Source organism: Fusarium oxysporum, chromosome 4 (assembly GCF_000149955.1).
Source record: "Fusarium oxysporum f. sp. lycopersici 4287 chromosome 4, whole genome shotgun sequence".
In the NCBI taxonomy this organism is placed as follows: Eukaryota; Fungi; Ascomycota; class Sordariomycetes; order Hypocreales; family Nectriaceae; genus Fusarium; species Fusarium oxysporum.
Window position 1 is genome coordinate 1,080,422 of NC_030989.1, and position 23,508 is coordinate 1,103,929.

General features: G+C 47.7%; 12 protein-coding genes across 12 annotated transcripts; 5 read left to right on the plus strand and 7 right to left on the minus strand.

Annotated features, from left to right (window-relative positions):
• Positions 1–88: 88 nt before the first annotated feature.
• Positions 89–253, minus strand: FOXG_07765 (phosphatidylinositol glycan, class Q; the record flags this gene model as incomplete). Its single annotated transcript, XM_018386387.1, has 1 exon — positions 89–253. One exon carries the CDS (start codon positions 251–253, stop codon positions 89–91), a length of 165 nt encoding a protein of 54 aa, XP_018243549.1.
• Positions 254–551: 298 nt separating this feature from the next.
• Positions 552–1,390, minus strand: FOXG_07766 (uncharacterized protein). The gene is made up of 5 exons (XM_018386388.1): positions 1,220–1,390; positions 1,130–1,167; positions 1,010–1,083; positions 868–958; positions 552–814 (listed from the first exon to the last, which is right to left on the minus strand). Exons 1-5 carry the CDS (start codon positions 1,300–1,302, stop codon positions 810–812), a joined length of 291 nt encoding a protein of 96 aa, XP_018243550.1. The 5' UTR covers positions 1,303–1,390; the 3' UTR covers positions 552–809.
• A 275-nt stretch (positions 1,391–1,665) lies between these two features.
• On the plus strand, positions 1,666–4,601 carry FOXG_07767 (uncharacterized protein). Its single transcript, XM_018386389.1, has 2 exons — positions 1,666–1,983; positions 2,036–4,601. The coding sequence occupies exons 1-2, from the start codon at positions 1,792–1,794 to the stop codon at positions 3,134–3,136; spliced, it is 1,293 nt and encodes a 430-aa protein (XP_018243551.1). The 5' UTR covers positions 1,666–1,791; the 3' UTR covers positions 3,137–4,601.
• Positions 3,143–4,882, minus strand: FOXG_07768 (aldose 1-epimerase). The gene has a single exon (XM_018386390.1). It carries the CDS (start codon positions 4,369–4,371, stop codon positions 3,349–3,351), a length of 1,023 nt encoding a protein of 340 aa, XP_018243552.1. The 5' UTR covers positions 4,372–4,882; the 3' UTR covers positions 3,143–3,348.
• Positions 4,883–4,992: 110 nt separating this feature from the next.
• Positions 4,993–7,740, minus strand: FOXG_07769 (uncharacterized protein). The gene has a single exon (XM_018386391.1). It carries the CDS (start codon positions 7,262–7,264, stop codon positions 5,309–5,311), a length of 1,956 nt encoding a protein of 651 aa, XP_018243553.1. The 5' UTR covers positions 7,265–7,740; the 3' UTR covers positions 4,993–5,308.
• A 151-nt stretch (positions 7,741–7,891) lies between these two features.
• FOXG_07770 (uncharacterized protein) lies at positions 7,892–9,013 on the plus strand. The gene is made up of 2 exons (XM_018386392.1): positions 7,892–8,287; positions 8,339–9,013. Exons 1-2 carry the CDS (start codon positions 8,240–8,242, stop codon positions 8,837–8,839), a joined length of 549 nt encoding a protein of 182 aa, XP_018243554.1. The 5' UTR covers positions 7,892–8,239; the 3' UTR covers positions 8,840–9,013.
• A 1,106-nt stretch (positions 9,014–10,119) lies between these two features.
• Positions 10,120–13,928, minus strand: FOXG_17764 (uncharacterized protein). Its single transcript, XM_018397753.1, has 2 exons — positions 13,512–13,928; positions 10,120–13,456 (listed from the first exon to the last, which is right to left on the minus strand). The coding sequence occupies exons 1-2, from the start codon at positions 13,780–13,782 to the stop codon at positions 13,218–13,220; spliced, it is 510 nt and encodes a 169-aa protein (XP_018243555.1). The 5' UTR covers positions 13,783–13,928; the 3' UTR covers positions 10,120–13,217.
• FOXG_07771 (uncharacterized protein) lies at positions 10,341–10,917 on the plus strand (the record flags this gene model as incomplete). The annotated part of the gene is made up of 2 exons (XM_018386393.1): positions 10,341–10,844; positions 10,900–10,917. The coding sequence occupies 2 exons, from the start codon at positions 10,341–10,343 to the stop codon at positions 10,915–10,917; spliced, it is 522 nt and encodes a 173-aa protein (XP_018243556.1).
• On the plus strand, positions 11,864–12,784 carry FOXG_07772 (uncharacterized protein; the record flags this gene model as incomplete). Its single annotated transcript, XM_018386394.1, has 1 exon — positions 11,864–12,784. The coding sequence occupies one exon, from the start codon at positions 11,864–11,866 to the stop codon at positions 12,782–12,784; it is 921 nt and encodes a 306-aa protein (XP_018243557.1).
• Positions 13,929–14,030: 102 nt separating the features above from the next.
• On the plus strand, positions 14,031–21,315 carry FOXG_07773 (DNA polymerase epsilon subunit 1). Its single transcript, XM_018386395.1, has 3 exons — positions 14,031–14,856; positions 14,904–15,046; positions 15,232–21,315. Exons 1-3 carry the CDS (start codon positions 14,249–14,251, stop codon positions 18,729–18,731), a joined length of 4,251 nt encoding a protein of 1,416 aa, XP_018243558.1. The 5' UTR covers positions 14,031–14,248; the 3' UTR covers positions 18,732–21,315.
• Positions 21,316–21,352: 37 nt separating this feature from the next.
• FOXG_19536 (uncharacterized protein) lies at positions 21,353–21,891 on the minus strand (the record flags this gene model as incomplete). Its single annotated transcript, XM_018399772.1, has 2 exons — positions 21,353–21,643; positions 21,700–21,891. 2 exons carry the CDS (start codon positions 21,889–21,891, stop codon positions 21,353–21,355), a joined length of 483 nt encoding a protein of 160 aa, XP_018243559.1.
• Positions 21,892–22,151: 260 nt separating this feature from the next.
• FOXG_19537 (uncharacterized protein) lies at positions 22,152–23,033 on the minus strand. The gene is made up of 2 exons (XM_018399773.1): positions 22,964–23,033; positions 22,152–22,914 (listed from the first exon to the last, which is right to left on the minus strand). The coding sequence occupies exon 2, from the start codon at positions 22,839–22,841 to the stop codon at positions 22,539–22,541; it is 303 nt and encodes a 100-aa protein (XP_018243560.1). The 5' UTR covers positions 22,842–22,914; positions 22,964–23,033; the 3' UTR covers positions 22,152–22,538.
• Between the last annotated feature and the right edge of the window lie 475 nt (positions 23,034–23,508).

Sequence of the window (23,508 nt, forward strand, 5' to 3'; positions counted from 1 at the left end):
CTAGTAAGACGGTCGGGGCGCAAATAGAGAGAAAGAGGACGGATAGTGCAGCAAAGGCTTTCGCTGCGCGTGTCTTTGTAGTTATAGGTTAGTCCTGTAGAAGGTTGCGCAAGAAGGAGGGGCATCGACTCACGACAACACCGTTTTCCCAAGCGAAGATGGCAAGTTCATAGAGACGAGTGACGAGATCCCAACGGGCAGTAATGTAACCAGCGACGAAGATGCCGAGCGTCAGAATAGAAAAGGGGTGCATAGAAGCGCTATTACTCGTGGCAGTACATGCCGTCCTCTGGTGAAAGCTTAGAAGATATAGAGTCTATGCCAAGCTGTCGTAGTGGGTTTGCTGGCGGGACGAAGCGAAGGTTGACCGTAGGTTCGCAAAGCCGATAGTCCTGAATAATGACGAGAATGTTTGGTTATCAACGTCAGAACTAACAAAAGGAAATGGGATGCAGGTTCAAGAGAGCATTGCCAGCCCAATGGAAGAGATCGAGTTGATTGGTTCCCCTTGCACATTGTTCTGTCCCTGAAGAGCAACATGGAATGGACTAACAGTGGGTCACCAGTCAATCAAGATCACGTGTGAGCGGCCTGATTCCGCATCCTTCAAGGCGATGACGATGGTAGGTAAAAACGATAGGAGCATGATGTGGAACGGGGAGGAGGAATTGCCAGGCAGCAGAAATTATATGGGAGTTGAGTAGAGAGAGTATATGCATCAGGTATATCCGGGGCTCTTATTCACCTAAGCTCCGAACAATCATATTTTCTTCATCCGGGACGCCGTGCTCTCCAGTACACGATATATGTTATTCTGAAAGCAATATTAGTAGGTCAGAGGGCATAGGAAGTAGGAAGGTATCATACTTCTCGGCCCAAGGTGCTTTAGATCGTTCTCTTTGTTTTCTTCCCGGGCCTCTTCCACTAATTTATCCACACCACGATCCTTTAGAGCAACCTGTGGTAATTTGTGAGCAATAAGAAGCCTCAAACCTTGAATGAAGAGTACCTTGAGACAGTTTTGGTATTCTTTGAATATGTCTGCACATTCCTTGTTGTCCTTTTCCTGGCCTCGAAGGTACTCTGCATATGTTCAGCTAAGTGCCACAGTAGAGGTCGAGATACATACTTTCGCTGTACCATTTTAAGAAACACGTATCATACCGTCTAGAATCCTGTATAAGATGGAGCTCTTATCCATGATGTGAAATGAACTTACTCCTTAACCTCGTTGCACTCTGGAGCTAGTGAAGCTGACATTTTGAACTGATGGTGGTTAATGATGTAAGATGTTTGAAGCATTAAGAAATCTAGGTAGGTAGAAATACTTAGGGTACCCCGGAGTTAAACACGGCAAGCTACACCTAAAAGCCACTCCACCAGGTAAAAGGTTAAGTAGCCAAGAGAGAACAGTCTTGATATATCTCCTTTCAGACACCTTGATATGCCAAGCCACCCTATGAGAATATCAGTACCGAGCCTTTGTTTCCTCGAAAACCGGAGAAACATTGACAATTCTATTGTGTTCATTAATGTAACGATCTTGACTAACAGGGATGGAGTCTTCAGAAACGCAACAAGCTGTCATTGGTCAAAGCTCTCCCCCGCTAAACAGAAGTCTCCACAATAAACGTACAGGCTCACTCTGAGCCTGTCGCGTCTGAACGCGACTCAAACCGAACACTCGACTGCTCATCGTGAAATGCTATGAACCATCAAATCACTTTTATTTAAGCAACCTCGACAAAGAGTCATTTATCGGCTTAAAACGATTTTAGAGTAAACTTAACTATGGCGCCATCAGAAGATGAAATCGAGCGGGCGCTCCTTGATGCCACTTATCAAGTCTATCAAGCTACGCCAGACGAAACCACTGTGAACAAGGTTCGCAAACAAACCGAAGAGAATCTCAGCCTCGATGAGGGATTTCTCTCAAGTGCGGAGTGGAAGCAAAAAAGCAAAAGTCTGATCAAGGAGCGAGTGGTATGTTTGACTTTTGAACGACGTCTATATCATAAACTTACACAGAATTTAGGAGAAACTTATGGATGGATGGATTCCAGACAGCAATAAAAATGCAGATTCAGATAGAGAAGACAAAACTGGCGTGAAGCGCTCTTCTCCTGATGCTGAATCACCTGAACCAAAGCCCAAGCGCCAGAAGCGCGTCACAATGCCCAAATCAAAACCAAAGTCAAAAAAGGCGAACAAGAAGGAGGAGTCTGATATTGAATCTGACCTTGAATCTAAGCCCAGTGTATCCAGCGAACTGAGCGAGCTGAGCGATCTCAGCGAGGAGGAGAAACCCCAGAAGAAGCGAAAGCGAGCGGCGCCAAAGAAAACAGCACCAAAGCACAAGTCTAAAGCCGTTAAACCCGAAGGGGGGGACGAAGAGGACGAAGAGGATGCGATCAAATCTGAACCTGAAGTGCCAGGGGATAATGACGATGAGGTTGAGAATGGAGAACTCAAAAGTGACAAGGCAACAACTTCAACAAAACCACAGAACCCAGAAGATAGAGAGGAGGGTTCCAAAGGTGGTGAGAACAAGCCAGTTGTCGACGAGGAAGAAGAATATTCCGATGTCATCGATGAGCCAGTAAAGCCCAAACGCAAGAAGAAGGAAAAGAAAGAGGCAGCCAGCAAGCCAGCAAAGGATACCAAGGTTGCCGCAAAGAAAGTCACTACATCTGACGACTCTAACACCGAGGAAATCAAGCGACTGCAGGGTCAGCTTACGAAGTGTGGTGTTAGAAAGCTTTGGCACAACGAGCTGAAGAAATACGGCGATGATGCCAAAGCAAAGATTCGACACCTTAGGAAGATGCTCACTGATATCGGAATGGACGGCCGCTTCTCAGAAGCGAAGGCGCGCGAAATCAAAGAGAGGCGAGAACTTCTGGCCGAGGTTGAATCTGCGCAGGAGATGAGTGCTCTCTGGGGTGTAGAGGGCCGTGGTCGTGCAAGCCGCAGCAAGAGCAAGAGTGCCAAGGTCGTTGAAAGCGGCGATAGTGACGCCGAAGAAAACGACGATGACGAGAATAATGATGACGAAGAGGAAACGTATGCTGCGAGACGCAAGAGAGCAAGGGCGGATTTGGCGTTCCTGGGCGATGATGACAGTGATTCCGATTAAGGCCTATGGGTATTCTATGCTTATGATTCACCTGTCTATGTCGACGGTATGTAATTTAGGAACATCAGGATGCATCACGAGAAACTTTGTACAAAACGGTGTCTGGGAACAGGAGTGATCTGGTTTTTCTTTCCAATTGTCTTACGATAGCTAGGCGTTGAAAAAAACAGCCTCTATTTAGCTGATGTGCTTTTCATCTTCAGTGATCCAACTCAATCGGCCCACGCCTTGTATACGGTTCTGGCACCGTATGTGTCACCCTTCTTGAGCAGGACCTGGTTCTTCCACTCAGGTACATTGGCAGCGTTAACATAGCGAGCAGGCTCACAGCAGAAACCGGCACGAGCACCACGAGCAGGCAGACCGTTGACGGCAGGCACATTAATGCCGGCGCCGGTGTAGATCTGGAAGGTAGGCTCAGTGCTATAAACCTCGAGGTTCACGCCGGAGCCGGAGTGGTGGGCCTTGACATTGAGGTTGAGGGGCTGGTTGCGGGTGTCCAGGGGCACAGAGGAAGGGTCTGTGTTTAGGACGAAGCAATGGTCGATATTGGGCTCCTGGGGGCCCAGTGTGAAGGTCTTGTTGGCGGTGACACCGGGGAAAGGCTCAATCTTGCCTGTGGGGATGAGATCGCTACCAACAGCCAGGTAGTTGGCTGTAGGCAGGGTGATATCTGTACCGGCAATAGTCTCCTTTCCGCTGGGGTTGAAGTAGGAGTGGTTGGTCATGTTGATGACGGTCTCATCAGCGCCACCAACGAGCTTTGCCTCGTATTCCATGGCGAGAATGATGACTTCCTTGCCATCGACGTTTTGTGTGCCAGTTGTGTAAGTAACAGTGACTTCGACGGTGCCAGGGTATCCCTCGTCACCATCCTCACTGGTAAGTGTAAAGGCAACACTCTCACCACCCTCAAGTCCCTCTACGCCTGGAACTTGGCGAGTTCCAACAGGTTTGGGGCCGTCCCAGACGCGGCTGCTCCAGCCAATCTTACCGCCATGAAGATGGTTCTGTCCATCGTTGGCGGCGAGAGTAACTTCCTTACCATTGAGGCTGTCAATGCGAGCACCCTTAATGCGGTTGGCGACACGACCAACAGTCACGCCGAAATAAGGGGAGTTGTGCTTCTCATAGTCCTCTTGCGTGGGGAAGCCCTGGACGATGTTGACGCCGTTGACGACAAGGGACTGGATAATGGCGCCAAGGGGCAGGAAAGAAATAGGAGCGTCAGCCATGATGGATGGTCTCACTACAGCCGTTTTGTATGTGCGTGAATATGAGTATAGTTGAGGATGGCTATATGAGGGTTGAGGGTTATTTATATCACACCAACAAACCTAGCATAGAACGGAAAGAACAAGTAAACAACAAAATGGTTATGCACTGAATTGAGATGCGGCCAGGTTTATCTATTTCGTAGTGTCTGCACCCAGCAGCAGACTCCATACAGGGATAAATGGGATAGTTGTAGGACCCATCATGACACTTCAGGCTAAACTGCCAATGGAAATGGGGTCATGAGCCGCGGGGCCTTTTCATGGCAAATATGGAACAACCAGAATCCCACAACATGATGACGGCGGTATTCGGGCCAGCTTGAACGAGTGTGTGGTGACTTGAGTGCGGGGTGCGTCATGGGTGCTCCATTAATATCACGTAGTGACTGGTGCGGTTGTAAGCGATAATTTGGTAGTCCGTTGCTTGCGCAGTACTATCACTGCGTATTTTCATGAGGCTTAAACTGTGCGTATGTACCTAATTGCGTGCATACTAAGAGTATTCACATGTGCCCATCCATGTTTTAACAGGTGTAATTGTAATGTTGTGAAGGCGCGAAAGGCTGCTTGTGAAGCTTAAGCATGATCACGATAGGCTCAGGCCCATGGGTTCCACAACCACGTATTATGGTGTAATCGTTCACATGTGTTCAGAGACTGAAATCATGTCCAAATATCACAATAGGCTGATTTATAAGGCACAGAAAAATCCCTGAGTTTCAGGTTCTTCATGAACAACACGTACGTACTTTGACGCTGTATACACAAACTATCCGTTCAACCCTTTTGTAGCCCCGAAAACGCCATCTAAATGCAAAGTCGCTAGAGTGGTATCTCAAAGTTGCACATCACACAATTCCAAACAATGGTTCATTCCTAATCTTGCGCAGACACCCTACCATTCCAGACGATCGTCACAAACCAGCTTAACATCAAATCGCTCATTGCCGTTCCAGACCTTATTGCCTGAGTTGCACCCAGCCACAATCGTGCGAAGATCACTGATCATTCCACCGGGGCCACTGGCAAAGACTGTCGTGGGACCAGTAATGGTGTTGCTCACAAAGTCGCTGATGAGCTTGGATAGGTTAGGGTGTCGGTCCTCATCGACAATACCGTTTCCGATTTTAGCAACGGGGACATCGGTGCCGCATGCACAGCCTTCTTCTATCACGTCTGACGATGATGATGAGCCTAGTTGTCTGGTAGCATCTGTGACATCCTTCTCGTCGCTGACCTGAAGCTTGGAACTGCTGCTGGAGTCTCGTGTAGCGTAGACGCGGATCTTGAGATTGAGAGCCTTTCGGGCCTGCTGCAGAAGGTCCATCTCCTCCTGAACCCATTCAGCGTCAGCGGCATGGCGGATGGCCCAGATGAGCTCAATCTTGCGGTCTCGGGAAATGGGTGATCGTGCGAGTTCAAGGAGGACAGGGAGTACATAGGCAATGCCAGTGCCACCAGCGACACAGACAATATTGGTGTCAGGTGCAACATGGTCCATTGTGGTCTCACCATAGGCGCCAGTGAGAATGACAGAAGTGGTAGCTCTCTCGGAGATCGTGAGCTTCTTAGCAGCCAGCTCAGCCATCTTCTTAGTTTCACCGCCCTTGGCGCGCATGATGTACGAGTGCTTCACAACACCCTTCTCAACGACAGGAGCATTTATCGGAGTGAAGGGATGTGATTGCCAGATGTTGCTCTCAGTGAAACAGAGGAAGTAGTGCTGTCCGATCTTCCAGGGGTCCTGATCGTTTTCAAGGTCGAATCGAAGAATGTCGCCATGCTCAGCGTCAGGGAACCTGGTGATAACAGCTTGGGCAGCTTGAAAACCCATCTTACCTGAGGGGAGATGGTGGTAATGCAGATAAGCGGTACGAAGCAGTCGGAATCCACGGTCAGCGAACCAGAACAGGAGTGATGGAAGCAAGAAGCACTTCAGCTGCTTCCAATGACCCCAGCAGGCACCAATATAAACCATGGCGAGGACGTAGTGAGACTTGCGGAAGAACTCGTATCCTGTTGCGCGAATTCCCCAAGGAGTACTTCCGATGAACATGAGGAGTAACAGAATCATGGCAACGACACCCCAGATCATGTATTCCTGTACAATCCACTCGGCGGCAACCTTAGGTTGAGGCTGGTATAGACGGACCTCAACGACAGTCCAGGCAATGGTGTGAAGGGAACCCTGAAGGAAAATGATATAGCCCAGCCAGCGATGTAGGAAGATGAAGCTCTGGTAGGGCACTCCTGTGATGAGAGAAAGGACAGATTCTCTGCTAGCCAAGAGGACAGACAGAGGAGTCAGGGCATACGCGAGAATACCGACTCGGTCAGACCAAGGACCGAGAGTAGTGCGAGTGTTGTAGACTCCAGGCATATCTTTGACGGGAGTAACCCATTTCCGATAAGTCATACCGACAAAGCTCCAAACAGTGAGATATCCCACCAGGGACAGCATGACAGCAACCTGAAAGCGAGTGGTACGGCCAAAGATCGTCCGGCAGGCATCTGGAAGGAGATATTGCCGTGTTAACGAGCTGAGACTGCTGCGGACCTTGGCGAGACCGGCTTTTGGGTTCACTCCAAGAGTGATAGCCGGAGATGAGGGTTTGCCGACATGTCGTAGAATAGCCCAAAGGAAGAAGACAGCGAGGATAGTAGCCCAAAGGATTCCGGAGTAGAGCATGCCTAGATCGTGGGCATAATAGACCAGATCGAGATACTCGCAAGATCCCTTATCGTTTGTGCAAGGGAGAGCGCGATCAGCGTATCCCCAGTGAGGTTCCAGGGTTTTGGCTTCGCTCATGTTTTGGATGTGGCGAGCATCCAGCTGGCTGAGAGACACCATCGTGAAGGGCGTACTGGTCCTGCTGTTCTATGAAAAGTGTAAAAATATGTCAAGAGGCAATTGATTTTCTCATAGACTGGTGGGACAACGGATCAACGGATGGGCGATCTGTAGCTATCTCATGTATCAAGAATCATGAGAAGAGATGACTGTTGAGTATCAAGACTAAAGTAGAATAAAAGACGTGATGCCATTAGATACAAATAAGAATCGACCCATCGGCCGAGTCTCCACTGAAGAACCAACCGCCGTCACGGTCTTGACGACCTAGTATGAGCATGTTTGAGGTCTACGAGATAATCGGGTACGAAGTGATAATAAGGTCTACTTGGCGTCGGGAGCCAGGCCATATCGGGGAATTGTTTCCTGATTACTTGCTCAAAACGCCCTCTTGGAGATTGGCCGGAACGACCCTGATGAAGAAATGATACCCTGAGATAGAAATAAACATACGAAGCTGAGGCAAACGAGAGACTATTCAAGAGGAGTTGAGCAGAAATGAGCACGTTTTACCGGGATCTTCACTCCATGGTGGGGCCGTCGCAACATCCGACTCCACCGGGGGAATCCACCGAAGCTCGGCAAACCTTGGGATGTGGACGGAACCTGAAGCTTTCCAGCCCTAGATTTGGGTTTTACAGTATTATCAAGGATCGAATCAGTGATGGAATAATATCGCGTTATTAATATCTCCCTCATCCTTCAGCATAACCTTAAATTTTGACCTTATTTCTGCTCTTCCATGTCGCTTCTTAATTCTCCGGCAGTCTTACAAGTCTTGGAAACAGCTCAATCTTTCTCAGTGGAACCTCAACTCCTTGATATTCGCCCTACTTAGCTCCCCAACCAGCCACTCTCTGGTTCAAAACTACACAGTCTTGGTTCAGTTGAAGTTAGATTCATTGTCCATTGCCGATTACAACATTCAACCACCACTGTTCAACTCGAGTGAAAATACCAACCTAACAACTCATCATGGATCACGGAGGAATGGGCGGTAGCGGTGCTGCCTGTAAGGTCGAGGTAAGATTTACTACCAGGAGATACCAATTTGTTCTTAACTAATAACCTCAGATGTTGTGGAATTGGAACACAATCGATGCGTGCTTCCTGGCCTCATCATGGCAAATCAAGAACCAGGGTATGATGGCTGCTACCTGTATCGGCGTTATCCTCCTCGTTATTCTTGTCGAGTTCTTCCGGCGTATGGGCAAAGAGTACGATGCTCTTCTTCAGCGTGGCTTTCAGCGTCAAGCCACTACCCACAGTGTTTCTCTCGCCGCCGCGGGTTGCACGGGAGCTGTTGTTCCCACAAGTCAAACACTTACATATCGAGCTTCACCTCTGCAGCAATTCATCCGCGCATTCATCCACGCTGCTACTTTTGCGGGAGCCTACATCATTATGCTCTTGGCCATGTACTTCAACGGCTATGTTATCATTAGTATCTTTATTGGTGCTGGCCTGGGCAAGTTCTTTTGTGACTGGCTCGTTGTAAGGATTGATATCGAAGATTTGACAGCCCCTGAGGACAAGGCCAAGGGGATTGAGGAGACAACTGTTTGCTGCGGCTGAATATATGTCGATTGTATCAACTAGAGCTGATATATACGATGGAGGTTTTACATGACAAGTCTTTTTCTAGTGATACCCGTAAAAGCACTTTTGAAATCGAATTGCTTCGGTCATTATAAGCACACGGCGTGTATCTTGATATCCTTAGGAAAGTATTTGTTGTGAACATCTTGTAGGAGCTTCCTGCTGACTAAAGTAGCCTGTGGTAAGTAAGCGGTATCGCAATTTGAGTTGTTGGTGTACCACTAAGTACACTATTTGCGAGTGACCTTGATCATCTATTTATAGTGTTACCCTTTTTTTTTAACAGTGGCAAGGGAAATATTTATATGCTACTAGAACTCAATGAGTCCAGCTCGAGAAATTATCTATACTGCGACCTTGCTTGATGAATGCATACTGGTTATTCCGACCATTTCCAGGTGAGGATATAGGGTGGCACGCTGGCGTAGACCTTGTGTAACTAGGAGGCGGCATAAAACTTTGAACTTGAGTCCTAAGTGATAGAAAGACTCGGATAATACTGTAGTACTTTATAATATCTTGTGATAAGTTCAGCATAATCTTTAGCTTGTTTACTTTCTTATCCCGACACAAGGCCTCAAGTTTCCTGATGCCCAGAGGTGCGATAATATATAGCCCACTCTCCAGGACGTTTACTGTGGACTGCACCGAGGCATCTAGCCATCAAGGTTGACCCCCCACAACTTAATTAAGACAGTCACCAGTGGCTCGTTTCTCATGCTGTCCACTTACAAGACTATCGTCTCATATCTGAGCTGGGATCAAGCAGCACAACACAGGTCAAAGCACCATGTTTCAAGTAGTTGTGCTTTGCCCAAACAAGGTAGTCACGAGTAATTCGAGACCAATACTAAAGCTTTGTGAAGTAGTACTCGACAGGGATCACGATCTAAGGCCTCGGCCGGCATTTGACGTATGGGCGGTAGTGGAGCAAGAAGGCAAAATAACTTGCTCATATCTCTCTCACCACCCTAAATTCATAAACATTCACCATATAATACTCATATGAAAGAAAAGAGAGATATGGTCTTTATCTCTGTCAATATCTTGCCACTATCATGAGTGAGTTGGTCGAAATTGCCGAGGGGCCGTAACAGAAAGGCCCATGATGGATCTGTGATTACATAGGGGATCGAACGTTGGTTGAAAGAGTCAGGGCGGCCTGAGACGAGAATGGTGGCTTTTTGGCATCTGGGAGAGTTCCTTAATAAATACGTGCTCAATCCAGCTCCAACCAACTTATGACCTGAGGTGATTTATTTCCAAGCGGCCCCGGTCGCCGTCAGATCGACCACGCCACAGATCAATCCACCACATACAAGACTGTCGAGAGCCTCGTCAGCGCTTTACAAGTTAACTGTAATATTTGAAGGCGGAATATCCTCTGATATTACTTTCATTTTTTCTTCTTCTTCTTCTATTTAATATTTAACATCGTTTAAAGATTACGGATTATACACAGCACGCCTTCAGCATCATGTCTTCATATTCTTCTAGTCTATCGAGCTCATACTCGGGCTCACCAACTTCAAGCTCTGCTTCGCTTTCATTCCACCATCATGTGTCCTCCTCAAGAAGAGATACCGGCAAGATTGGAGACGAGATGGGAATAATCAGAACCTGGTTCTCAGTATTGGACGATAGTGAACGGTCATCTGCCCTCCACTCGATCGCAGAACTACCAAGTCTGCGAGAGATTGAGCCAATGATTCAGGCACTCAAAGACCGCAAGCGAGAATTATGGAGGCAACAAGAGGAACTCATCATTCAGCCTCCTGTAAAGCCGAAATGGATCATGCCAGTGTTCCCACACAACTCTCAAGATCCTCGTTGGGCTGCCAAATGGCTTCGAGCTTTGAGGTTGCACAAGTATGAAAGATGCTTGTTGGGAATGTCTCCAGCTCAAGTTTCATGTCTAGAAGACGAGGATTTGCAGCAACTGGGCATTGATACCGTTGGCGCTAGGGCGAAGATGCTTCGCGTAAGTTATGAGGATATCAAAGCCTGTATTCGGTATGTCGTCTAACATTGTATAGGCCATCCACAATGTATAGAACTCAACATACTCGGCATGTTATGCTTAATTATCAGCAGACCAACCGGTTTGGTCATGACTCTATCTTCGTCACGAGTTTCCATGACGAGCATTCCTTCTAGGACATTTCATTTTCACACCAGGCTTAGCAAGGAGCAACAAAATCAGCGGAAAAAACACGGCATTGCCAGATCTGATACACAAAAGCCACATCGGAATGGTACGGTGGTCTGAGATCTGGCATTAATGGTGTTGGGGTGGTTTGACATGGGGAAATAATGGCGTTGGGGTATGGATTTGGAGGGGTTATAAAACTACGCCGCATCCGGCATCATATAACTTTGGCGTAAGGGTCTTTACATAGTACAAACTTATAGATAACAACTGTACATATTCATATTTCATTATCATTCAATTTGGCCATGCTAGGTATCTATCATCATGCTCTAAACATCTGAGACATGGCGATCAGCGGCAGATCTACGATATGATGCTGGCCCAACCAGATCGAATGTGACCCGAAAGTCCGAATGTGACGCTGAATTTGCGGGTTAATCACGAGGCTCTTACGAACCTGATACTTACCTACTTGGCTTTGTATTTGTAGTCATGCAGTACAGTAATCCAATACTATTCTTATTATTCTCATTCTTGGAACACAAAATAAAAGGTCCAATTGGAATATACCCTCAAGTCACACTGCCACTCGCGCTTCCCTTTTCGGTTTATTACTAGTGAAGCAAGTTAAGTACGGACGGAAGGTCACAAATAGCAAGTGGTGCTTGCGCAACCAAAACCGATAGTTCAGGTGCCGTCGACTCAGCTCAAACTGCGGATCCTCCCTTCAACGTACCTCGACAAGGCATCGTTCCCAACTAGAGCGAGCTATCGACCTTGTTTTCGACAATACTCAGCTCTGGACTCGGCTCGACTCGTCCTGGTCCTGAATTATCAAACAATGAACTATGGCTATGGCCACCGCGTCAGCAAACATCTCTAGCACCCCGAAACGCAAGCGTGGAGAAGAAACCTGGGCATCTCCTATACAATTCACATTTGTGCATGAGCCTCTATCGTCTTCCTTTCACCCTTCTTCAGTCCCAAGTCCAGCAGACACAGAAGATGGCAGCGATAGCTCACGGTCAAGGGTCCTTGCCCATAAGTTCCGTGGTCTTGCACTGGAAAGTGGGGGCGGGGCAACAGTCAGCAACGAAGACAGCGATACTCTCATGGATGAGGACAAGTCGATGAGGAAGCGACAGAAACCCGATGAGATTATGAGCGGGGCAGATGCAGCTCCAACTGTCCAAGAAGTCGTCGATCTTGACGGAAAGTCTGTCCTACCATCAAAAGAACCACTGCAACCTTTCAAAGGTCGCGTACACGAAGAACCCCAGCAACAAAAGCAAAACCACGGGAGCCTGCATCATGCATACCCGTCTATCAACAGGCTTTCCGAGTCAAAATCGAGAGTCAAGAAGAGAACGGGTTCGCCGCCACTCCGCATGAAGCGCCCTTCTCGGCGGCCTTTTGAGGATCCAGACGAAGAAGAAGTCCAGATTGTCGACCCTGTCAGAGCTGCACTGACGTGGCATGAAGATGAGATCACCATCTATGACCCTGATGATGAGGACGACGACGGTATTGGAATCAACGGTATCGGATTCAAACCCACACCAGCTCTTGCGCATGCACGCGCCATGAGACGGAGACAGCAGATGGCAGAGTATCGCAAACGAGAAGAGAGCGAGGCACGAGCACGACGCAGTCAGCGACGCGGTTGTGGTTCGGGAGTCAAGTTCGGACGATCAGAGGAACAGTCACCGCCGCGAAAGGTCAGGTTCACAGACACGGAGGCTTCGAACATTGCGATTACTACAGGATAAAGTTATTATTTGGCGCGTATTGGGCTCGAAGCCAACGCTTATTGGGACGCTGGCAGCGGCTATAGATGTTTCTAACGATTACTTTGGCGTTTTTTTTTTTTAATTCTGGCGGCTTGGAGGAAGCGGCGTATCAATCACGAAGAAATTTCATGGTTCTTTCATGGGGATTCACGGTTGGTGAAAATTGAAGGGATCGTTGGTGAATACATCCAAGGCCTAATCAAGCCGCTCTATACCCTGGTCTTTAAAAGATCATACAGCACTACTACGATTTGGTGCCCAATTCACGGAAGCACTTCTTTATACTTGCTCTTGTCGTCTAGGTTCATTTTTTGCAATTGGGATTTTATCTACAAGCTATATCCAATCCACGAGATATACACCCTTACACAAATAATAGTACATAGGAGGTGCAATGTGCTCAACCTGATGGTCACCAGACCTTGTACCATGGCTTTACTGCCGCCTTCTTTTCAGCCTCCAGCTTGTCGTGCTCACGTCTTGCCTCTTGGATCTTTCTTGCTTGCTCTCTCCTATTCTCTGACACCACCTCAATGTGTCGTTTCATTTGTCGACGTTCCTCGCGGCGTAGGTACTGGCACCATTCGTATGATGCCATGCTTCCAAGCACAAACATTCCAACAGCCCAGTTCGCAGCGCTACCGGGGTTCCCTTCACTCCTTTTAGACCATGCCTTAAACTAGAAAGTTCAACATTGTCCACTCACCTTTGAGGACGAACCTCAATCCTCCAATACCGGCACCAGATGCTATTCCTGTGATGAAACCTTGTCGAGCACAAGGAGTATTTGCAACATTCGTAAAATCATCCTTCTTGATCATAGAAACGGCCTCTGAAATAGTTGGCCTATTATTCGTCGGTGTCGCTCCATGTTCGCCGTTGACTGTAGTAGCTTCGTTTTGCTCTATGGGTTTCGACCAGACATGCAGGGTCTTATCGCCGGGCATCGATTGCCCATCCTGTGGATTTGAAGCCATTCCTGGCTATAATTGCGACGCAATTGGTGTCATGAACAAGACCGCACAGCCAAATATCGACTTTCTTTAGAAGCACGTGGGATAAGACCGATGACGCTTGACAAGCAAGGCTTGCATCGGGATCCTTGATGGCCCGTGCACGCTTCGTTGCTCTGTCGAAAGTCCATTAAAGTAAAGTGGGGTGCAGTCGCGTCGCGAGGGCGTGTCTAAACGCGTCTCACGCTTCCAATTTATCCAATCTCGGTCCAGGCTTTAGGGACGCCCTTCATTTACTTTGTTCCCACAGATACACTCCGCTCAGTGTTGACTTTGCAAACAACTTTTTTTCTCAATTACTTTTTTTCTTCTGTGTTGTTTTAACTGCTCTTGTGCAATTTCTCTCTCTCCATGTCGAATCTCTGCTACCTGACATCGTCAACTGCTTGTTAAACCACACTCCTTTTGGGGAGCCCCCCCAGAACACTCAATGCCTAACACAAGTCTTCGTCGCCCTCAGAAGGGCTTCCGTCGAGGAGGCAAAGTTGCCTACCATGGTAACCGAACACGCACATTCGCGGCCTCGTCCAGGAACGAGGCCACGTCGGCAGACGAGAAATGGGAGCGGACACGGCTAGCACACAGCATTGACGAGAATATGGGCTTTGCGCGTTATGAGAGCGGAAAGAAGAGAGAAGGCTGGCTAGTCAACATTCAACCCACATCGATCGAGGACGAACGGATACCGGGTGGTCGAGCCGCTGTCGACTGCTATTTCATCGAAGAAGACGGCTCGACCTTCAAAGCTACTGTGGAATTTGACCCATACTTCTTGATCGCTGTCAAGAAAGGACGAGAGTCTGAGGTTGAGGAATGGGTCAAGAGGGTTGCCGGAGGTGGTGTCGTCAAGTCGATTCGAAGAGTTGAGAAAGACGATCTCAATATGCCCAACCACTTGCTCGGCTACCGAAGGACATTTCTGGAGTTGAGGTTTGCCAATGTCAATGACCTCATGGTTGCGAGAAAAGATATCATGCCTATTGCGGAAAAGAACAAGAAGAATATGAATGCTATGGATGCCTACGCCGAGGTGGCAACGTAAGTGCTCAACTGATCCTTGGCAGGATCAAGCTAACACGAAACAGCTCGAATGGCGACTTCGACCTTTTTGATGATTCACGAGATGACGACCGAAATATGAATACTGCCCTTTCCGATGCGAGCGACTTTATCGTCGATATAAGAGAATATGATGTACCATACCATGTACGAGTAATGATAGATTTAGGTATGATCAATCCTTGTCCACACTCTTCTACAAGCTTTACATGATGTTTGCAACCAAGTATTTGCTACTTCAGAGCCCTCAAGGGCTATGAGACCACTATTCACCATTGCCCTGATTATTGCTTCTATACATTCCTTATTTCTGCCTTGAACCCTTGCCAGTCACCTACTGACCTGGACACCCAGATATACGAGCCGGAAAGTGGTACTTTGTTGAAGCCAAACATGGAGTCACCAAAATTTACCCAAACGAAGAGAGGTCGTTGCCGGCTGAACCTGTAGTAATGGCTTATGATATTGAAACATCAAAGCTGCCTCTCAAATTCCCCGATGCTGCCACCGATCAGATTATCATGATTTCTTACATGATCGATGGCCAAGGGTTCTTAATTACCAACCGCCAAATCCTTTCAGAAGACATTGGCGACTTCGACTACACACCCAAACCAGAATACCCGGGCCCCTTTATGATTTTCAACGAACCTGATGAAAAGGCTGTCATCGAGAGATTCTTCCTGCACATCAAGGAGGCACGACCTACCGTCATTGCGACTTACAACGGTGACTTTTTCGATTGGCCCTTTGTGGAAGCACGGGCTAGCATCAATGGAATTGATATGTATCAAGAGATTGGATGGAAGAAGGACAACGAGGATCAGTACAAGTGTAACTACAGTGTGCACATGGACTGCTTCCATTGGGTCAACCGAGATTCGTATCTGCCTCAAGGATCTCGCGGTCTGAAAGCCGTCACTGTCGCGAAGCTCGGATACGACCCAGACGAGCTGGATCCCGAATTGATGACACCATACGCGACTGAGCGACCTCAAACACTCGCTGAATACTCCGTCTCCGATGCCGTTGCAACATATTATCTGTACATGAAATATGTCCACCCTTTCATTTTCTCACTTTGTACGATTCTACCTTTGAGTGGTGATGAAGTATTGAGAAAGGGAACTGGTACACTCTGCGAGATGCTGCTGATGGTGCAAGCATATCAACGAGAAATTGTACTTCCGAACAAGTATATCACACCAAAGGAGGCCTTCTGGGACGGACATCTCCTCGATTCAGAGACCTACGTCGGCGGTCACGTTGAAAGTATCGAAGCAGGAGTCTTTCGAGCTGATATCCCGGTGGATTTTGCTGTCGACCCTGGAGCTATTGACGAGCTCCTCGGCGATTTAGATGCTGCCCTCAAATTCGTAATCACAGTTGAGGAGAAGAAGAACTTTGATGATGTAGAGAACTACGAAGAAGTTAAGGCTCAGATCGTCGAGAGGTTGAACAAGCTCAAAGAAACGCCGAACCGTAACGAAAAACCCCTGATTTACCATCTTGATGTCGCATCGATGTACCCCAACATCATGACAACCAACCGATTGCAGCCTGACTCTATGATTCAAGAGTCCGACTGTGCTGCCTGCGACTTCAATCGACCAGGAAAGACATGCGATAGAAGGTTACCTTGGGCTTGGCGAGGAGAATACTTGCCCCCAAAACGAGATGAGTATAACATGATTAAAAATGCACTTCAGAACGAGAAGTTCCCTGGTAAATATCCCAGTTCTCCTATGAGAACCTTCCAGGAACTCAGTGCCGATGAGCAAGCCAATCTTGTACGAAAACGTCTTCAACTATATTCTCAGAAGGTCTACCACAAAATCCATGATTCAACAACTATTGTGCGAGAGGCAATCATTTGCCAAAGAGAAAACCCCTTTTATATCAACACTGTACGAGACTTCCGTGATCGTCGATATGACTACAAGGGCAAAGCCAAGGTTTGGAAGGGAAAGACGTCATCCTTGCAGTCTGCTGGTGCTGCTCAGAGCGAGGTTGACGCTGCCAAGAAGATGATTATTCTCTACGACTCGCTGCAATTGGCGCACAAGGTTATTTTAAACTCATTCTACGGATATGTGATGAGAAAGGGATCTCGTTGGTACTCACTCGAAATGGCTGGCGTCACTTGTTTGACGGGTGCTCACATTATTCAAATGGCTCGACAACTGGTAGAACGGCTGGGACGACCTCTGGAATTGGATACCGACGGTATCTGGTGCATGCTTCCCGCAACTTTCCCCGAGAACTTCTCCTTCAAACTCAAGGGCGGCAAGAAACTCAACATCTCATATCCCTGTGTTATGCTTAACCACCACGTCCATGCAAAATTCACCAACCATCAATACCAGACACTCGTTGATAAGAAGACCCTCAAGTACGAAACACACAGCGACAACTCCATTTTTTTCGAAGTCGATGGTCCATACAAAGCCATGGTTCTGCCCACATCGAAAGAAGAAGACAAAAACTTGAAGAAGCGTTATGCTGTCTTCAACGATGACGGCAGTCTTGCTGAGTTGAAAGGTTTTGAGGTGAAACGTCGTGGTGAGCTCAAGCTCATCAAGATCTTCCAGCAACAGATTTTCAAGTTTTTCCTCGAAGGTGAAACGCTGGCCGAATGTTATGGGGCCGTTGCCAAGGTTGCCAACCGTTGGCTGGATGTTCTGCACAGCAAGGGCACAACATTGGCAGACGAGGAGTTGATGGAACTCATTTCTGAGAATCGAAGCATGTCCAAAACACTGGAGGAGTACGGAAACCAGAAGTCAACCAGTATCACAACTGCCAAGCGTTTGGCAGATTTCTTAGGGGAGCAGATGGTAAAGGACAAAGGACTGAACTGTAAGTTCATCATCTGCGCTCGACCCAAAAATGCACCCGTTACAGAACGAGCTGTTCCGGTGGCTATCTTCTCTGCAGAGGAATCTGTCAAGCGTACATATCTGAGGAAGTGGTTGAAGGAGGAGCCCACCGACACTGATCCTCGTGCACTGCTTGACTGGGATTATTACCTGGAGCGATTGGGCTCTGTTATCCAGAAGCTGATCACCATTCCTGCGGCTCTCCAAAAGGTCCGCAACCCTGTACCTCGAGTGCCACATCCTGACTGGCTTCAAAGGAGGATCAACATCAAGGACGACAAGCTGAAGCAGAAGAAGCTCACTGATCTTTTCAAAAAGAGTCCACTGGAAGACATCACCAACATTAATGGTCCTCGACTGGATGATGTAGAAGATTTTGGTAGCAAGCTTTTGAAGCCCAAGCAAGTCAACGCAGTCATTGCATCCTCTCAGGCTGCAACGACGGTTCAGAAGCGCAAGTCTCCTGAGCCAGCAGAGAACCCCGATCCCATGTCTGCACTTCCTGAAGTTATGCCAAGTGCTTCGGAGAACTATGAAGCATTCTTGATGTACCAGAAGAAGAAGTGGAAGTTGCAGAAGCAAGCCAGAATCCGTCGACGGCAATTGTTTGGTGACCGAAGAGGCGGCGCAGTCAACAATCTTCAGCAAACATTCATGAAGCAGGCGCACACTACTTACATGAGTAACTGGCAGGTCTTACACCTCAAAGCGACTGAGACTCCTGGTATTGTCATGGCATATGTCCTAATCGATGCCAAGATTCATACGCTTAAGGTCAATGTTCCTCGACAAGTCTTCCTTAACCTCAAGAGTAAGGATCTTCCCGATGTTGAAGTGGAAGGCTGTGAAAGTCGAACAGGTCAATTACACTCTTCCCAATGGTCATCCATCAAGCCATCTCTTCAAGTTGACTGTATCGGAAGATGTTTATTTCAACGAGAGCGAAAAGTTCTCCCTACTCTTCAATCATCCTAGTGTTGAGGGTGTGTATGAGAAGCAAGTACCCCTGAACATCCGAGCTGTCTTGCGTCTTGGAAATCAGTGTACCATTGACGCAGCACAACATGCTGTGCTGGGAAAGGGTCTTGAGCAAGGCTTTGATCTGGCTGGTCTGAAGCGACCAGCCAAGACACGAACGTATCTCGAGACGTCACCACTGGCTTACATTTACGTTTCTCACATTGCAACTGGAGAACGACAGATTTTTGGTATCTTCTCTACCACCAATGACCAAGCTCACGTCGTTATTCTGCAGAAGAACAAGGACTCCGGTCAAGATCTTCCCAATATCTCCAAAATGTATTCGGAGATGCTCGCTAGACGGCATGCGGAAGCAGCTGGTACCAACTGGCAGGATTGTTTTACCTACCAGGAGAAACTCCACATCAAGATCACCCAAGTGACGACCCGACGCAAGGCTCACTTGGAGATAGGTGATGTTGTCAAGAAGATGCGCAAGGACGAGCCACGACCACAGATGATGGTCATCCAGTCGTCTCAGCGTAAGCTGCTCATTCATGATGTCCCTATCTTAGGAGAATTCCCAGTCCTCCCCTTGAAATACGATGTGGCGGATAGCTCTCTACCTCCTCTGGGGTGGCAATCTGTCATCGCCAAGCGACTTGTTGGCCATTATCTTGGCCTTGGATCCTGGATTCTACACCTTACCGCTTTGGCTCGTTACGGTGATGTGCCTCTGTGTAATTTGGAACGAGACGATCCCCGATTCTTGATCGATGTTGCCTATGCCCGACGCCTTCAAGCCAATGGAGTCGTGCTTTGGTGGTCTCCCGATGCTCGCCCTGACCATGCTGGGTATGAAAAGGACGATCTTCTTGGCCCTCTCGACACAGTCAAAATGCCAAATGTCAACAATCCAGGAACCTTCTCGTCTGTGTGTATCGACATAGATGTCAGAAATCTGGCTATCAACACTATCCTGACCTCATCTCTTATCAACGAGCTTGAGGGTGCCGACTCCGTCTCGTTCAATCCCGCTGCTGACGACTCAGAGACACTTGCATCCGAGAACGCCTTTGCCAACGCTGGCGTTCAGGTGCTGCGTGAGATGGTGAAGGCGTGGTGGACCGAAGCTTGTCGTGGAAGTACCATGGCCGATGTTCTCGTGCAACACCTTGTTCGCTGGGTTGAGAACCCCGACTCTTTCATGTACGATCGAGCCCTGCACTACTATGTGCAGATGATGTCTCGTAAGGCCTTCCAGCAGCTCATGGCTGACTTTCGTCGAGTGGGATCTCAGGTCATTTTTGCCAACGCCAACCGTCTTATTCTCCAAACCACAAAGGCCGAGGTCGGCAACGCATATGCGTATAGCGAGTATATCATTAAGTCGATCAAGAGCAAGCCACTCTTTCACTTTATCGACTTGGAGATTAAGGAGTATTGGGACTATCTTGTATGGTACGATGAGTTCAACTACGGAGGCAAGGCCTGTCAGGAGGTTATTGAAGCCGAAGAACAGAACCTCGAAACTGTCATGCACTGGCAGATGGCAACGTTCTTGCCTGTTCGACTACAGTCCACATTTCAGGACTGGGTGATTGAGTTCATCCAGCTCATGCATCAACTCAAGCGGCCTCATAACGGCGATCCAGATGCTACACCACGTCTGACACAGCTACCAAGCAAGGGCCTGGAGGATCATGAAGGTCAGATTCTATTAGGCAAGGCATTCGAGAAACCGCTGAAGAAGGACATCATTGGCCTCCTCAACAAGCAGAAGCGTGAGCTACTTCATCCAGAGCTTGCACAGGACTACACATTCCCCGTCCTTCCCGGCTCACACCTCAACCCTCGAAATCCTATCCTCGAGCTTGTCAAGTCACTCATGCAAGTTCTATCGCTTGACAAAAACATCACACTTGAAGCTCGATTGCTTCGAAAAGAGCTTCTAGCCTTGTTCGAGGTGCGCGAGTTCTCGAAAGACGGTACCTTCACAAACCCATCAGAAAGCCTTCGTCTTCCTCAGATATCTTGTGACAGCTGCACTATGATGCGAGATCTAGACCTATGCAGAGACGAAGATCTCTTTGGCGAAGGTGCTGCTTGGCGCTGCGGCTTCTGTGGCACCGAGTTCGACCGTGTCGCCATAGAAGAGCGATTATTGGGCATAGTAGAGAGCTGGATTGTGGAATGGACAACGCAGGATCTCAAATGTGCCCGGTGCGGTGCACTGAGACTGAACGACTTCATGGAACACTGTACCTGCAGTGGAGAGTGGAAGGAAATTGTGTCACGGCAAGACGTGAGCAAGAAACTCGGAGTTATGAAGAGGGTGGCCAAATTCTACGGGCTAAGAATGCTCAGTGATGTGGTCGAGGAACTTTACAAAGGTTTATGAACGGCGTCATGATGGTTATAATGGAGTTGGCTTACACTATAATGAAGACAGTAGTGGAGGAGTAGAAGTGGTTTAGAGCATAATTATCATAACCCATAATGATTTGGGCAATTCAAAGTTGAGCATTGTAGTAAATAGGGTATCCTAACATTGACTGAGCTTCTTTATGGTCCCCGCACAATTCTTTCCTTCTATCACTTGATAATTCTGCTCGTGCTAAAACAATGCCATCTGTCTACGCCAAGAACACTGTCTCCAGTTCTTCAGGTTCCCGAGGTGGAGTCCGATCAAGGACACAATCCTCAACGAGATCGAAAGCAGCACGCTCCAGGTGCTGTGTCTTCGTATTGCGGCGCAGTATATAGGGGCACAGCCCGCCGCTGATAATTGATGTTTGGTCACCAACTCTTGTGTTAGGCGGTCCTAATGCCAAAGTCCCTTCGCTGGTCAAGAGAATGTAGTTGCTATGCGCTATTTCGAGAGCAGTCGAGTACTTCTGAATGATTTTCTTGTCCTTCCAGATGGACTTTGCATCAAGTACCAGTGCTGTTGGGTCTGACAATGCTGGCAAGCAAATTGAACAGCGTCGGAGGCCGTCTTTTGCGCGTATTTCTCCCTTAAGTTGCCCGATGTATGAAGAACGTCGCCATCAGAACATTCCGAAAGAAGATAGACGAGGATGGCCAAGTCAGGGCCATCCTTGGGCAACAGTGAGGTAGCTTCATCACCATTTTCGTTGGTCAAGACGGCCCCGAAGTATAACACACGACCCATTGATTCCCTGTGGTAATTTTTCTCCCAAGCACTCGAAAAAAGCTCAGAGTAAACAGCTTCTAACCCTTCGATTACATCGATCAGATTGGCCAATTTTTGGAGCGATAGGTTTAGATACACGCTTGATCGTGGAACATAACTGTGAGGTTACCTTAAGGCAGTTTTCGATCTTTGTAAAGTGTTCCCCTCCAGGACTGTGCCACTCATACTGCAGTGGACATTGTTCAGAGTTTTCACGATCAAGGGGGGAAAATGAATAAGTTCATGATCTTCAGTTGGCGGAGAAGGGGTGGTTTAGAGGTACTGTTAGTAGCCCAAGGATGCATTGACACTTTTGATGAATGGATAACTGTACACTATTTTCTGTTTCAAGCTCCCTGAGGTCAGACGAGATCTCCTCCTAGGCTTTGCCTGTATCCGTCGAGAATTAAAAGGGGTCTGAACTCCCGCGTTCCTCCAAGTGCCTCCATGTCCAGGTCCTCGGTCGAGTAGGTCGCCAATATATACATAGACACAGGCGGCATGGTGGAATATCTGATGCATGAGGCTAACTTGGCGACTCTTCTCCATTTGGTCGTTCTGGTTGATGCACAAACGTCGGCCCACAACGGTGACGGTTTCCTCTCTTTGTCCTGCGCGCAAAGTTCTCAACGGAAGATCGAGATTTGTCGTGATCCATTGGATGAGCCCATTGGCAGTGGTTTTTCTTGGCGTCTGAGGATTCCCCCAAGTGTAGAATAAGGCAACATAGTTAGGGGTTTGGCCATCAAGAGCGGAAAGCTTTGTCGTATACTGATTACTGGCCTAAGATACACAAATGGTCCCAAGAGCTCCGTGTCAAGCGGATCATTCCAAGAGCCGGGGAGTAACTGGATCAGGCGAAAGGATTTCTTGGGAAGCTGCCTATATAAGGCCGGAGTATGCGAATTCGAAGTCGAATATGATTTCATTATGGATCATATGGTTCCGGCTAACGTTTTGGTATGTGTTGCTTGTACGGTTCGGTAAGTCGGCAAAGCTTGCCTTTTTCTTCTCTTAAAATCAGACAGTCGTTGCAACACAATAAGCTTACAAGAAATATCAATGCGACTGATCAATGTTCGGCTTGACTGGAAGTGTACCCAATACAATGATGACTCAAGACAATAAAGCCGTTGATAGAGAGTGCGCGATCGATAGAGGGAGGTCAAGATTCAAGGCACTTGTTTAGTGACATTTTGGCAGGTTCGACTCTTGAATGCCCATCGCCCTCCTCTTGATGGACACTGCATGAGGGAGGTAATATGTGATATAGGATACTTCCCTTATTTAATCTGAAATATTTCAGAAATCTAGCCCAGTACCTGCTACGTAGATACCTACTTATCTTACTGCTCGAATTGAATAATGATAGCTACCTTACGTCTACATATCCTGTCTACAGAAAGGAAGCATGGTCAAGTCATCTATAATTCTAGGATGGGTTTCTTTTTTTTTTCTTCTTTTTTTTTTTTTTTTTCAAACAACTTCCAATTGCAAGACACTTCAGATACAACAAAGAGGTGAATATTGTGAGACAAGTAATCAAGAACAGTAATTCAGTGAATGATAGGAAAGATCAGCAACTCTTACGGTGCG

Excerpts from the sequence above, each read along its gene's own strand:
- FOXG_07770 (XM_018386392.1), top strand. The coding sequence starts at position 8,240 with ATGGATCACGGAGGAATGGGCGGTAGCGGTGCTGCCTGTAAGGTCGAG. Across the intron at positions 8,288-8,338 it reads GTGCTGCCTGTAAGGTCGAG|ATGTTGTGGAATTGGAACAC; the intron begins GTAAGATTTACT and ends TAATAACCTCAG.
- FOXG_07773 (XM_018386395.1), top strand. The coding sequence starts at position 14,249 with ATGCCTAACACAAGTCTTCGTCGCCCTCAGAAGGGCTTCCGTCGAGGA. Across the intron at positions 14,857-14,903 it reads GCCTACGCCGAGGTGGCAAC|CTCGAATGGCGACTTCGACC; the intron begins GTAAGTGCTCAA and ends AACACGAAACAG. Across the intron at positions 15,047-15,231 it reads ACGAGTAATGATAGATTTAG|ATATACGAGCCGGAAAGTGG; the intron begins GTATGATCAATC and ends CTGGACACCCAG.
- FOXG_07768 (XM_018386390.1), bottom strand. The coding sequence starts at position 4,371 with ATGGCTGACGCTCCTATTTCTTTCCTGCCCCTTGGCGCCATTATCCAG.
- FOXG_07767 (XM_018386389.1), top strand. The coding sequence starts at position 1,792 with ATGGCGCCATCAGAAGATGAAATCGAGCGGGCGCTCCTTGATGCCACT. Across the intron at positions 1,984-2,035 it reads GTCTGATCAAGGAGCGAGTG|GAGAAACTTATGGATGGATG; the intron begins GTATGTTTGACT and ends CACAGAATTTAG.
- FOXG_07769 (XM_018386391.1), bottom strand. The coding sequence starts at position 7,264 with ATGGTGTCTCTCAGCCAGCTGGATGCTCGCCACATCCAAAACATGAGC.
- FOXG_07766 (XM_018386388.1), bottom strand. The coding sequence starts at position 1,302 with ATGCTTCAAACATCTTACATCATTAACCACCATCAGTTCAAAATGTCA. Across the intron at positions 1,168-1,219 it reads GAGTGCAACGAGGTTAAGGA|ACGGTATGATACGTGTTTCT; the intron begins GTAAGTTCATTT and ends ACAGGATTCTAG. Across the intron at positions 1,084-1,129 it reads CTTAAAATGGTACAGCGAAA|AGTACCTTCGAGGCCAGGAA; the intron begins GTATGTATCTCG and ends GAACATATGCAG.
- FOXG_19537 (XM_018399773.1), bottom strand. The coding sequence starts at position 22,841 with ATGAAATCATATTCGACTTCGAATTCGCATACTCCGGCCTTATATAGG.
- FOXG_17764 (XM_018397753.1), bottom strand. The coding sequence starts at position 13,782 with ATGGCTTCAAATCCACAGGATGGGCAATCGATGCCCGGCGATAAGACC. Across the intron at positions 13,457-13,511 it reads ATTGAGGTTCGTCCTCAAAG|GGAACCCCGGTAGCGCTGCG; the intron begins GTGAGTGGACAA and ends AAAGGAGTGAAG.